The sequence below is a fragment of the Oncorhynchus nerka genome, linkage group LG2 (genome assembly GCF_034236695.1).
Source record: "Oncorhynchus nerka isolate Pitt River linkage group LG2, Oner_Uvic_2.0, whole genome shotgun sequence".
Taxonomy (NCBI): Eukaryota; Metazoa; Chordata; class Actinopteri; order Salmoniformes; family Salmonidae; genus Oncorhynchus; species Oncorhynchus nerka.
The window spans coordinates 65,117,368-65,132,194 of record NC_088397.1 but is presented as its reverse complement, the minus strand read 5'-3'; the positions used below and the strand labels follow the sequence as shown (position 1 = coordinate 65,132,194).

The window sequence follows — 14,827 nt, the reverse complement described above, 5'->3', positions numbered from 1 at the left end:
TAAAACAAAGACAAAACAAAAGAACTAAGGTCAGAACGTGACAAAGGTAGGAGAGTCAGACACTCACACTTACTTCCTGTATTGGAGTTGTTGGTTATGTGGGTTGTGCGGATGGGGAACCAGCATAGGGTTCTTATTTTGCAGCTGTAGCCAGACCCCAGCTTGTCTAAATTGTCCACCCTTCCTTTTGTGGCATTGCAATCCACTATGATCTCTGTTTTTTGAGGTTCCTGGCCATAGATTCTCCCATCCCTATGCAGCTTCATTTTTTGCCTTTCTTTGGCACATTGGACACTAGGGACGTGTCAGCTGTGAACAGAGGAATTGATAGGCCTGTTCCATGTATTCAACAGCTGAGGAGGGAGCTCTGGCATGTTTTTTCGTACTGTTCCTACCATCGTCAGGTTCCTCTTGAGGAGCTCCTGTCCCAGCTTGTGCGAAGTGAAAAAGTTATCGTATGTGATGTTGTGGCCACAGAGACCCTGTGTCACGTCCAGGACAACCCGCATTCCTTGGTTCTTCTCAGGGGCTCCACCATCTGGCTTCTCCGTATACACTTGTAAGTTCCACACATATGATAAAGCAGCATCACAGGCAGCCCAGAACTTGATTCCATATTTTGCGGGTTTAGACGGTATGTACTGCCTGAAGGGGCAGCAGCCCCTAAATGGCATAAGCTGCATATCAACAATAACTTTGGGCCCAGGGTTGTGAAACAGGGGAAGGCAGTCCACCAACTTGTCCCACACTGACCTGATTGCAGCTAGCTTGTCTCTCTGCCCCCGAGCTGGTCTGGTGTCTCGGTTATCGAAGCGGATAATCCTGGAAATAATGTAGAAGTTTTCCCAGAGACATTGTTGCACAGAAAAGTTATCTGGCAGTTTCTGCATCCCGCAGGGATTCTGTGGATTCCCGATTGGATCTAAAAATACCAGCAAGGATAAGAACCCCAAAGTATGCATGTGAATGAGTTTGGTCCATCTCCTTCCATCTCTCTCCAAAAACACACCTTCCTTCCAAATTAGTGCAGTCCAGAATGATTTTCTGATGGTGTCTGGGATGAACAGTTATGTCCTGCACACGAGTAAGCGCCATCCGCGTTGATCCTGGTTGCATCCTTATCACATTGGCAGCCATCTGGGGTGGCTCATTCCTTGGACAAGAAGACCATTCAAGTTCACACATTTTTGACATCCATATTTCTCCTCCTGCCGACTGCTGATGAGCTGATTGCTGACGGGCTGGTCATGGGAATGGCTGAGGGTCAATCTCATCCTCTTCTTCCAACTCAGTCAGACTCCGAATTGACAGAGACATGATCCTCATATTCTGAAATTTAAGGAGTCACATATGCCATGGTAAGGAGTCACATATGCCATGGTAAGGAGTCACATATGCCATGGTAAGGAGTCACATATGCCATGGTAAGGAGTCACATATGCCAAGCTATTTATTATTATGTGTCCCTCCCCAAATTTGCCCCTGGCTGGGGTATATTTTTACAATGTATCGAAATAATGTATTGTAATAACATTGTGCAGGTTCCCGCAATACATTGTGTAGTTTCACACACTTACAAAGGGTAAAGAGTACGAGAAAAGCTGAAGACATGCAGATAGGCAGGGAGACAGACAGACAGGTTCTTGGTGTTATGTTGAAACAGCAGGCCCAGGGAGGAGGGTGACACAGTGAAGGCACACAGCAAACCTTTTTGTTTCATTTTTACTTGTTTTGACCTACACATACACTTTTCCACACTTTTATTACCCTCGGGTCCAGTGGACCTGATCACCAAATATGTGCTTTATAAATGTGTAGGAGTGTACACAGTGTGCACTCAATGAAAATGTGTTATTTTACATGTTCTTCACAGAAAATGAGCCAAGGCCAATGAGTCTCAGGTTGAAAAAATTATTAATTGTATAGTTTTTATTTGAGTAAACATTGAAAATTGGTCCCACAGACCCAAACACCACACAAGGGTTAACAAGGGTTAAATTAAATCTAAACTCACCCGGGGATCCGGGCCATGCAAAACGAACTCACCCAATGATGTATGAGCCACGCCTATACATACTTATTCGACCAATCGAGGAAACAGTCGTGTCCAAAACGAGGGATTCTGGATATGTTTGACAATTATCCAATAGGACAACGTAGTGGCTTTGATTGACATGTATAATACCGTATTATGTGGTATTTGATGTCCCTGTTGTCCAATCCATGACGTTCCATAGCACAAATAAACAGCAACAAGACTTGACAGATGTAGCTAGCTAGCTTTTATACAATAGAAGAAAGAGAAGCAGAAACTAGCTATCATGGCTGCTTCCGTGGTTAGGTGGTTGAGGGGATTGTACGTTTTCTTTTTGACATGTCAGCTATCCGTCTTGGCTTTCTTGAATCTAGAGGAATTAAACGAGGTGAAATATGGGATCCAGATTCTTCCAGATCCTGTCATTATGGGGCAGGTGAGACGTGAAATTAAGAAATTATAGTTTACGTTAGCTAGCATGCATGGTCTCAGCGATTCTGCCCAGTTAGCTATCTAACGTTACTATAGATCGCTAGTGGAGTCAGATGGCTAATGGCTTGCTAACGTTAGTCGTGATATTTGAATGAAATGATAATGCACTAGCTATCTAATTAGATGAAGTAACGTTAAAATAGTGCTGCTAGCTAGCGCCCCAGTCAACAATGCGGACGTTACCGTTATGCACAGACTGATACATTGTGCTAACTGTTGCTACCTACTAATATGTAGCTATCGTTTAGAAAACGCAGTTTCAAGTTGACAGCAGCTGTCAGATAGCATACTTGCCTAGCTAGCTATCTCGTTAACTAGCTATGTAATAGAGTCTGTTTTATCTAGCGTTATGTCATGTTTTCTACAATACAGGCTAAGACAGAAGAAGTCATGCTGGTGTCCAGCAAATACAAGCAGATGTATGAATGTCGCCTTCCAGCCCAGGCAGTGAGGTTTCACCAGGACCGAGCCTCTGAGCCTGACTCCCAAGGCTACACCGGACCAAGCATCCCAGACCTGCTCAAGCCCATGCACACTGCCCCCTGCCTAGTGAAGGTCAGACACACACACGCACACACACAAGAAGACTAAGGGGAGGAATACTATACCACTGCCTAGAGACAACAGTGCTTCATATTGCATCAATGTCTAAACAGTTTTCTCCCCTGGCCACTTTACACCAGAACTATTGCAGACAGTTATAAAATGATGCTTTTAATTAAATGGAAGAGAATACGTTTAGTTGGCCCAGGTTGGATGCTTGCAATGAGTTGTGCAACTTGTATTGACAGTTAAATACCTATCGTGCTTATCTGATTTGGTCAGTTTGCATAACCTAACCATCCAAATTGTCTCTACAATAAGCTACCTCTCTTACTGTATATGGATGAAGAAGTCACTTGGATTATTGAACTTGTAATCTACCGGACCTTGAGTTGGACAGACTCCATATGCACATAAGAAATCAACTTCTCCATATAAGGCTATTTGCTATTCTTCTAGTATTGTAAGGTCACTGTCAACATGAATATGAAATGTCATAGCAACTGAAACGTTGTCATTCTCTATAACTGCAGACAAAAGACTGGTGGACATATGAGTTCTGCTATGGACAACACATTAGACAGTACCACCTTGAGGGTAAGATTTATTTTCAACCACGGTGTTTGCCAAAAGTTAACACAAGTAGCAACAGCTGGATCATCTTGTTTGTACTCACTGTTTACACTTTCACCATGTTTATTTTGGATCCCCTTGTTACACGTCATTATTTACTTATCTGGTGTTGACCTGTCTAGTGTTGACCTGTCTGTCAAGTGCTACTGCATCACATGGTTTACCTGATGGTGCTTTGTCTATTTAGATTTAGGCCTTGCCTCTAATGATAGTCTGTTTTTATCTCTCCACAGACACAGACATCAAAGGGGATGTTCTCTTCCTGGGGTACTATGATTCAGAGTTTGACTGGAACAATGAAACAGCCAAGGTAACTGGCTTAATCCTCTGTTGCATGCAGCCCCTCTCCTCTCTACCCTTAAAGCATTTTGTCATACTTTGTGGTGTTACTTCGTGGCGCTGGAGGGGATGACTGACATTTTACGTCCTCCTAACCAACTTTGCTATTTAAAAAAAAAAAAAATGCATTTCACTTTTTAAACTTATTTTGTACATAATGTAGCTGCAACTGTCTCTTATGACCGAAAATAACTTCTGGACATCAGAACAGCGATTACTCACCTCGAACTGGAAGAATATTTTTTTCTTTAACGAGTCCGACGCGAAGGATATACTGCTTTCTCGGGAACGGGCTCAAATCCCGTCATTAGCGTGAAAAAGAGGGTGGAGGCCGGGCTTCCTTCTCATAATTCGTAGGCCAGTGAGTAAACTCCCATTGCACGTTGGCCAATAGAACAGATGGCAGTCATTGGAAAATAAAATAGATGACCTGCGATCACGATTATACAACCAATGGGACATTATCTGTAATATCTTGTGTTTCACCGAGTCGTGGCTGAATGACGACACGGATAATATAGAGCTGGCGTTATTTTCCATGCACCAGCAGGACAGAGAAGCTACGTCTGTTAAGACGAGGGGCGGGGGTGTGTGTCTATTTGTCAATAACAGCTGGTGCGCGATGTCTAATATTAAAGAAGTCTCTAGGTATTGCTCGCCTGAGGTAGAGTACCTTATGATAAGCTGTAGACCACACTATCTACCTAGAGAGTTCTCATCTATATTATTCTTATCTTTCTATTTACCACCACGATGCTGACACTAAGACCGCACTCAACCAGCTGTATAAGGCCATAAGCAAACAAGAAAAATGCTCATCCAGAAGTGGTGCCCCTAGTGACTGGGGACTTTAATGCAGGCAAACTTACATCTGTTTTACCTCATTTCTACCAACATTTCACATGTGCAACCAGAGGGAAAGAGAACTCTAGACCACCTTTACTCCACACACAGTGATGCATATAAAGCTCTTCTCCCGCCCTCCATTTGGCAAATCTGACCATAATTCTATGCTCCTGATTCCTGCTTACAAGCACAAACTAAAGAAGGAAGTACTAGTGACTTGCTCAATACGGAAGTGGTCAGATGACGCGGACTGTTTTGCTAGCACAGACTGGAATATGTTCCGTGATTCATCAAATGGCGTTGAGGAGTGTACCACATCAGTCATCGGCTTCATCAATAAGTGCACCAATGACGTTGTCCCCACAGTGACTGTACGTAGATATCCCAACCAGAAGCCATGGATTAGAGGCAACATCCACATTGAGCTAAAGGCTAGAGCTGCCGCTTTCAAGGAGCGTTACACTAATCTGGACCCTTATAAGAAATCCCGCTATGCCCTCAGATGAAACATTAAAAAAGCAAAGCATCAATACAGGATTAAGATTGAATCCTACTACATCGGTTCTGAAGCTTGTCGGATGTGGCAGGGCTTGAAAACTATTACGGACTACAAAGGGAAACCCAGACGTGAGCTGCCCAGTGTCGCGAGCCGACCAGACGAGCTAAATGCCTTTTATGCTTGCTTCAAGGCAAGCAACACTGAAGCATGCACGAGAGCACCAGCTGTTCTGGACAACTGTGTGATAACGCTCTTGGTCGCTGATGTGAGACTTTTAAACAGGTCAACATTCACAATGCAGCGGGAACAGGATTACCAGGACGTGTACTCAAAGCATGCGCGGACCAACTGGAAAGTGTCTAAACGGACATTTTCAACCTCTTCCTGACTGAGTCTGTAATATCTACATGTTTCAAGCAGACCACCATAGTTCCTGTGCCCAAGGAAGTGAAGGTAACCAGCCTAAATGATTACCGCCCCGTAGCACTCACGTCGGTAGGCATGGAGTGCTTTGAAAAGCTGGTCATGGCTCACAACAGCATCCATCCTGGATACCCTAGACCCACTCCAATTCGCATACCGCTCCAACAGATCCACAGACGACACAATCTCAATCGCACTCCACACTGCCCTTTCCCACCTGGACAAAAGGGAACACTTATGTGAGAATGCTGTTCATTGACTACAGTTGAGTGTTCAACACCATAGTGCCCACTAAGCTAAGGACTCTGGGACTTAACACCTCCCTCTGCAATTGGATCCTGGACTTCCTGAAGGGCCGCCCCCAGGTGGGAAGGGTAGGTAACAACACGTCTGCTATGCAGATCCTCAAAACTGGGGCGCCTCAAGGGTGTGTGCTTAGTCCCCTCCTGTACTCTTTTCACCCGCAACTGCGAGGCCAAACACAACTCCAACACCCTCATCAAGTTGATGACACAACAGTGGTAGGCCTGATAAAATCAAATCAAATTGATTTATATAGCCCTTCGTACATCAGCTGATATCTCAAAGTGCTGTACAGAAACCCAGCCTAAAACCCCAAACGGCAAGCAATGCAGGTGTAGAAGCACAGTGGCTAGGAAAAACTCCCTAGAAAGGCCAAAACCTAGAGAGGAACCAGGCTATGTGGGGTGGCCAGTCCTCTTCTGGCTGTGCCGGGTGGATATTATAACAGAACATGGCCAAGATGTTCAAATGTTCATAAATGACCAGCATGGTCAAATAATAATAATCACAGGCAGAACAGTTGAAACTGGAGCAGCAGCACGGCCAGGTGGACTGGGGACAGCGAGTAGTCATGTCAGGTAGTCCTGAGGCATGGTCCTGGGCTCAGGTCCTCCGAGAGAGAGAAGAAGAGAATTAGAGAGAATATACTTAAATTCACACAGGACACCGGATAGGACAGGAGAAGTACTCCAGATATAACAAACTGACCCTAGCCCCCCGACACAAACTACTGCAGCATAAATTCTGGAGGCTGAAGCACCCCCACAACACTAGAGGGATATCTTCAATCACCAACTTACCATCCTGAGACGAGGCCGAGTATAGCCCACAAAGATCTCTGCCATGGCACAACCCAAGGTCAACCCAAGATCACCGACAACGAGGAGACACCTATAGGGAGTAGGTCCGAGACCTGGCAGTGTGGTACCAGGACAACAACCTCTCCCTCAATGTGAGCAAGACAAATGAGCCGATCGTGGACTATGGGAAAAGGCGGGCCGAACAGGCCCCCATTAACATCAATGGGGCTATAGTGGAGCGGGTCGAGAGTTTCAAGTTCCTTGGTGTCCACATCCCCAATGAACTATCATGGTCCAAACACACCAAGACAGTCATGAAGATTCCACAACACCTTTTCCCCCTCAGTAGACTGAAAATATTTAGCAGGGGTTCCTAGATCCTCAAAGTTCTACAGCTGCACCATCGAGAGCATCCTGCCCAGTTGCATCACTGCCTGGTATGGTCATTTTTTTACACTGTTGCTACTCGCTGTTTATTATCTATGCATAGTCATTTCAACCCTACCTACATGTACAAATTACCTCTACCCCCACACTGATTCAATACCGGTATTCACTGTATATAGCATCGTTATTTTATTGTGTTACTTTTAATTCTTTTTTCGTAACTCTTTATCTTCAACTGCACTGTTGGTTAAGGGCTTGTAATAAGCATTTCACGGTATTCGGCGCATTTTAACAAATAAACAAATAAAGTTTATCTGATTCAGTATGTGTTTAACTCATACAAAGGACAAAACCAAGAGTTTTTCATGTATACTTGCTGGAAAACATGCAAAAAACATGTTGTATAAGCCAATTGAGAGAGAATGTACAGGAAAATCTCAAGCTGTTTAGATTTGTATCCTACTTTGTTTTCACCCATTTTACTATAGTTGCATTAGGGTTAGAATGAGTGCTTGGCAGGTACGGGCTGCTTGTTTGTTTTGGAACACAGCATGTACCTTGTTCAGGTTGATGATATGATGAGGGAAAGAACCGCGTGTGAGGCTGACTTGATTGCTACAGCAGAAGTGACTCCCTCCCCTGATACTCACCCGCTGTTTCAAGTTGTATGTACAGGATACACTGTCCAACAAAATTCTTACTGGCAGGTTCCTTCTGGACAATTCAACAATAAAAGTTTAGATTACAAACATAAAGTAAATGGCTCAGTAGAATATAATAAACATTTTAAGTATAATACAGGAAGGCACAATTTATGGTGCAATATTAACACGTCTATCAGGAAAGGGGGGCATTGGGGGCAAGTGTTTAAATTTGATGTAATGGTCTATGCAATTTGATGATACAGTAGAATATCTATGGTGTATGTGTTGATAATAATCTCTTTCTCTTCCTCCCTGGTGCCCAGGCCTCCAAGCAACACAGACTGAAGCGCTACCACAGTCAGAGCTATGTCAATGGCTCCAAGTGTGACCTGAACGGGAACGCCAGGGAGACTGAAGTCAGGGTGAGAGCCTATGCGATGGGGTCTTAATATTGCAATAAACATCAGTAAGGACAACCTGTGTTTTGTATTGTATTTAATAAATATTGTAAAACTCCAAACACATTAGATATGACTGGTGTGGCTCCTTGACAATCCATGACTTCTGGCCCCTGATTTGCTCTGGTCTGTGTTGTCCAGTTTGTGTGTGAGGAGGGCTCGGGGGACTACGTGGCCCGTGTGGATGAGCCCCAGTCGTGCCGCTACGTGCTGACGGTCCACACCACCCGCACCTGCCAGCACCCCTTCCTGCGCCCGCCCTACACCGCCAAGCCCCAGGGCATTGTGTGCCAGCCAGCCCTCAGCACCCAGCAGTACATGGACTATGTCAAGGCCCAAGTCTGTGAGTCAACAGGGGCTGGGGGTCTTTGGGAGGGTGCTTGGCCTATACAGTGGTTGCTCAACAAAATGTTTTGCGATTATGCTGTGGGACTTAGAGGTAATTTGTGGTTTAATACGGTACCCTGCATCACTACTTCATTGCTCTAGACCAGCGCAATGGGGAGTTGGAGCACTGATTATCCTTTTGGGTCCCAAGGCGCTACTGTGTCTCTAACTGACAATTAATGGGCGACATAAACCAAATAGAAACTGAGTCCTCACATGTCCTCAACTGGCAGCTTCATTAAATAGTAGCCACAAAACACCAGTCTCAACATCAACAGTGAAGTGGCGACTCCGGGATGCTGACCTTCTAGGCAGTCATTTCTAAGTCATTTATCCCCGGCACCTACATAAAGCTGAGTGACTCACTCATTCATGGCTTTGGATCAAAATAAGTACCAACATTCTTTCTGATAGTCTTTAATAAAGAAATGTTTTGGTTATCCTGACCTAGACACCATGTACAGTATTATAATAGCCCATTATGGGCTATTAGCAGGACAATATACCTTTACCAACACCTCTGTATTTTGGTACTTTGTGCATGGCAATTGATCAGCGTTAAACTTTGTGGATGGGGCCTCCCGAGTGGCGCAGCGGTCTAAGACACTGCATTACTACAGATGCTGCTTTGATACCTGTGCCAGCCGCCACCGGGAGACCCATGAGGCGGCTTTTGGTTTCTCTCCCTCTAAAAACAGAAATAAACCATTCTAAATAACAAACTTTATTTACAAATTAGTGAGAATGTCTCACCCCATGTTTAAGAATGGCCTTTTCTCGCTCACTAGGTTAAATGAAAACAAAATCATCTCCAAAATATCGTTAATTTTTAAACAAAGCGATTTATTATTAATTAGTTTCGAATGATATGAATGCCCATTAGATATTCTCACAGATCAGATTTGCCCTAATGAAAAATGCCTCTTAGATATTAATTTAGAATCCTCCAATGCTCTTAGTACTGTAGCCTTCTCCCGACCATCACGTTATACAGGATGGAACGGAAAATATGGCATTAACGGAAACCCTGAGGGTTTCGTTTTTCGTCCAATAGTAACGCCATAATATTCAATTAATTAAGCTACATTTCTTAAAATCAATCCCATATACTATGTTCTTACAAAAGAGTTGTACAATTCTTTAGTCTTCAATATTGGCATTACTATCAAATGCTTCTCAAAGATGCCCTCTGGTGGTCTAACTAGCATTAATGGTAAAAATGGCTGACAATCACATAACGTGTCATAGAATTCTGCAGCAGCCCACAAGGTGTGCTGCAGTATGATGCAACTTTTTAAAGGAGGAACCACTATGTACTGTGATATGGAGCCAGACTGAATATTTTAATTGGTACTTTCCTGATTTCACAAGTCCTAATGAATAATGTAACTCTGCTTCTCGCTCTGTCTTTCATTTTCAGCGGATACGAAACGTAAAGTGGAGCAGATCTCAGAGGAGCTGAAGACTCTTGATGAGATGTTGGCTGGTGACGAGGGGACAGACGAGGACTCAGCGACGCCAACTGATGACCCAGATGTCCTGGGGTCAGACACAAAAGGTACAAATCCCGTTTGCTTAATCAAAGTACTTAATTTTTTAAGGACAGCTTGCTTGCAGGATTTTATAATGAAAGCATCATATTGAGAAATAATCTGTCCTCTTGATTCATTCCTCTTGGACCAGATGCAGTTCTGACCTCTGAAGAGCCCGAAGATTCTGATTTCTGGGAGGGAGTGACAAAGCCAGGGAGTACCACAGCAACTGACACCACTTCAGAGCATCAGGTACAGTCAGTGATCGTCATATCTTTGAACGTATGTCTTAGTCTTCCACAAGATGGCACCAACAGTGTTTTGTTTTCACAGGCTGGAGAGGATGCCTATGATAATCAGCTCACAGACAATGAGGTCACAGAGGATGGTAATATATTAAACTGGAATTTATTTATTTTTTCACCGTAATATCACTTCTGATGCTTTCAAGTATTTTCCTTTTGGTTAATATCCATCTGGTGTTTTCTTTACTCCGCATAGCTTTTGGAGATGAACAATTTAACTTCAAGATCATCACTGACCCTGCAGACCTGATGAAATTTGTGCAGCATCTCAAAGAGAGCAACAGAAAGGTTAGTGCTGCCTTTAGGCCATGGCACAGTTTACTTTTACCCATAACAATGTATTCATAATTCAGTGACATTTTTGTGCATTTCATTTCAATATGGTTAATTCTGAGTTTGTTCTCAGAAAGCAGAAAATGAAGCAAAACAAGAACGAGAGGAACTCCAAAATGAGAAGGAAAAGGAGAGGGATGAGGAGGGGGATGAAGAAGAGCATCTCTTGCTGCAGGAGTTTGAGGAGGAGATAGCTGACATCTCAGTGCCTTCTGCCAACATTGAGGAAATGAAAGGGGAAATGCAAAAGGAGTTTGACAACATCATAGACGAGGTGCGAACAGACACTAGAGATGCTAGACAAGTGTACAGGCTGTAAATGGGTCTCTGTAATAGAACAGGTTATTGAGTGCTCAACCACATTATTGGCCAAACATGTGAGGTAGATGGACATCTAAATGACCATTATTTTGTCAACATGTTAATATTTTGATTGATAATGTTGCTTTGTGGGGTTTCTCTTTTTTGTTCTAGGCTCAGCAAGAACTGGAGACCGAGGGTCTGAAGGGGGAGTTTGACCGCACTCAGGCAACCCAGACCCTGGAGGCTACTCTGGACAAGCTGCTGGACCGCCTGGAGGACAAAGAGGCCAGGGACACAGAGGCAGAGCCCCAGACAGAGGGAGGCCAGAGGGCCAATGACCCAGCCAGGGGCAGTCCCAGCCTGGCCCCTCGACAGCCAGGTAACTGGGCTCTCTGCCTGGACCTCCACCCTCTGGGCCTGGCTCTGTGTTCATAGATCATACATCTACATTCCATGTATATTCATTTCTATGTAGATGTCTGTCATAATTTCTTGTTCCATCTCATGTTCAGTACCTTTTTGGAGATTCGCTGTTCAATGCTCAGGAGAGAGTAAAATGGGAGTAGGCTATATCCGTATACTTACAGTCCCATATATAGAGAAAGGGAATCATAGAATACCGGTAGTGAATTGAAAACTCTTGAGCGATCCCACCCACATTGCTGGCTTTAACTCCTACATCCTGTTGCCCTACTTTTACTTGTTGGGAGGTGACCTCTGTTGTTTGTCCCTCTTTTGTCTCGTCACCCCAGACCAAGCGGCTGACGACCTTGTTAAGATCAGAGTTACTAAGTATAAGACAGGCAGCAGTCCCGATGGGGAGGTCAAAGTTCAGGAGATGGGCGAAGGTGACCCCCAGTGGCAGCACATTAAGGACGTGGTTAAAGAACAGCTAGAGAAGGCGGGACTGAAGGCCGAAGGTAGGAAGGGGAGTGCCCAAAAACACACGGCCTGTCTCTCTTTTCCTCCTGATATCTTTAGCGTATGATCATGTCACTCTTCTCATCTAATTTGGGCTATTTAGGTCAGGTTCCAAAAATAGAAGGGGGTCACTGGCAAAACAGAGCTATGCTTTGCATGATCTCGTATCTCTTGAAATGGGTTTTTAAATACCCTTCAGATCTCTGGTGTGTGGCAAAGTTAATGTGTGAACATATTATCTGAGGAAGCTTCTGGGTGTGCTTGTCATATTAACATTTCAAAATAGGCTTATCTGAGGCTGGAGTTGACTGTGATACTAGGTTGCTTCTTGTGTAAATATTTTCCGCCTGGATTTTAATGATTTGTATATAGCATGAAATATATTTTTAAGAGGTGTAGATGCAACAGTCACACTGTCTCATCCATTTTCATCTGTCTCTTGTGTGCTTTCCATGTCTCGTTTCTATGATCTATTCTCATTTTGTGTGGTATTGTGTCAGAAGCTTTTCAATAGGGTTGCTGGCTGACATTCATGTTTGTGCAGAGTTGCACATTTTAAGCTGTCCATATTCTAGTGTGTGTGTGTATATATGTGTGCGTGCGCACGCGCTTTGGTCTACGTGAAACGCTTGTTAGTATTGTAAAGTTGAAAAATGATTTTTTAAGGTAAAATTGAGGTGAAGATTATAACACGAAGGACAGCTGAGGAGGCTGGGGACCAGTGGTTGACTGAAGAAGATACCAAGTCCTTCAGAGAGCTGCTCATCAACCTACTGGTAATTACAATTTTTAAAAATCAACCTTTTAAAAAACACTACAGAGTTTCCTCTTCCGTCTAGAAAAATGTTTTGATATGTGTTGAAAAAGATCTGTAAGGACATTTTCTCTATTTGGTTCAATGACTGCTCTCAAAACCAATATAAGCAATTGATGGAGAGGGAAGCAGTTCAACATTTTGGAAGAAGTCTAAGTAATATATGAGTAATTGTGTGAGCTATTATTTTTGCTCTTCCCTGTATTTCTCTCAGACAGGGGGAACAGAAGAGGTTTACAAGGAGCAAAAGAGACAGCAGGAGTTGGAAAACAACTACAGATTTGTATGGGGAGAGAGACAGGAAGAGGCCCAGTCCACCAGCACTGCACCGGACTCGGACGATGTGGAGTTATGAGCTCTGGGGAGACGTTTCCTCGCATCGTGGGAACCAAGCACCTGTGGAGACAAGGAGTGTCCCTCTCCCCTGTCAGAGCTCTGAACTCACTGTCAAGTCTCAGCCTCCCCTGGGGCCCCACTGGTAAAACCAGTGTCCACAGACACACCTGTTTCCACACTCAGAAATGTGTTGTGTCCGTATCAGGCACTTATGTACCTTGCACAAACAAATCCAATTGTCTCAGCTGTGGTAGTGTAATAGTGTCAGTTTTTTTTTCTCTCTAGTGAGAGGCCAATGTGATGGCTGAAAAAGCATTATTTCAATGTTGATTGCTATCAGTTGGAATCAGAGGAGGGTGAAAAACACCATGGACTGGACAATTTGCACATGTGAAAATGTCTCTTTCTTGGACTGTATATGATGTTGAACTTTTCTATTTCTACAGAACTATGATACCCTCTCCTGTATCCACATAGCAGTGCTTATAATTACTCCTCTGTATTTGTTTGCTGCTCTACACTGATTAAATCACCTCAATGAGTGATGCACTGGGGGAATTGACCTGGTATTTACACTTGGCTTCACAACTGGATGAATACAATATGTTTGCAAAAGGAGTGTTTTGTTCAATTTATCTTTTATTTTGTTTTGTTTTGTTCTGCAATGTTTAAAGAATGCAGGTTCGGAATCCTGAAAAAGATTGAGACACATATGCTGTTGTAGGCTGGGTACCAGTGTCTCCACTCTCTGTACTCCATGTCATGTGCCAAAGAGGCTGGCCTTTCTGCTATCTTCAATGAACATTCTATTGTTAATGAGCTCGAGCAGATCCTGATTCGATTGGAATTCTTGTCACTTTTTTTCTCCACAGAACATGTTGGTATCCGGTTGCTTTTTTTTGTTTGTCCAGATGAAACCAATCTGTGAAAGTTTCTACAGTAGCACACGTCTAAATTCTCAAACTAAATACATACTGCAATTCCATCCACAAAATGTCTTAATTCAACTTGCTAACAGCTAAATGTTTTTAAAAACTTTTATAAATTACCGTTCTATTTCTGATGCTCCACATGTTGTCAAGGAAAATATGTTAATTCCGGCAGCCAATGAGCAACTCCGCTATAAATCCAGCACATATTAAACAGTCTCTTTGGCAATGACAAGGGGTGGAATGTTAGTTTAAGAGGCTGGTACTCAGACTAATGTTGTTGTGGTTTAGAGGTTGAACCACAGTTTTGAACTATTTAAATCAGAACGAGTGTCATTTAGTATAGCTTTTCCTCTTTAATTACATTACCAAGTTAATTTCGTCATTGTGGAATTGACATGCTTGTTGAAGCAATCATACTTCATATGGATTTTGTAGTATTTTAGAAGATGAGAAATGTTTCTGGAAACTTTACATTTATAAAATTTGAATGTTCAAAATCGTTATTTGAAGTTAAAGATTATATTTAGCTCTAATGGCATTTAGAACCAAAGGATACTCAAAT

The 14,827-nt window shown here is 43.2% G+C and overlaps 1 protein-coding gene across 2 annotated transcripts; it reads left to right on the top strand.

Moving 5' to 3' along the window:
• The first annotated feature begins 2,264 nt into the window (after nt 1-2,264).
• LOC115139812 (protein OS-9-like) lies at nt 2,265-13,951 on the top strand. 2 transcript variants are annotated; one of them, XM_029677618.2, is made up of 15 exons: nt 2,267-2,471; nt 2,900-3,082; nt 3,604-3,667; nt 3,937-4,013; nt 8,268-8,366; nt 8,544-8,745; nt 10,210-10,347; nt 10,473-10,573; nt 10,655-10,709; nt 10,823-10,914; nt 11,033-11,233; nt 11,434-11,641; nt 12,015-12,182; nt 12,850-12,959; nt 13,212-13,951. In XM_029677618.2, exons 1-15 carry the CDS (start codon nt 2,322-2,324, stop codon nt 13,350-13,352), a joined length of 1,989 nt encoding a protein of 662 aa, XP_029533478.1. In that variant the 5' UTR covers nt 2,267-2,321; the 3' UTR covers nt 13,353-13,951. The 2 variants fall into 2 exon arrangements, with proteins under 2 accessions (XP_029533487.1, XP_029533478.1); XM_029677627.2 differs by lacking the exon at nt 12,015-12,182 and having other exon boundaries at nt 2,265-2,471.
• Nucleotides 13,952-14,827: the final 876 nt, after the last annotated feature.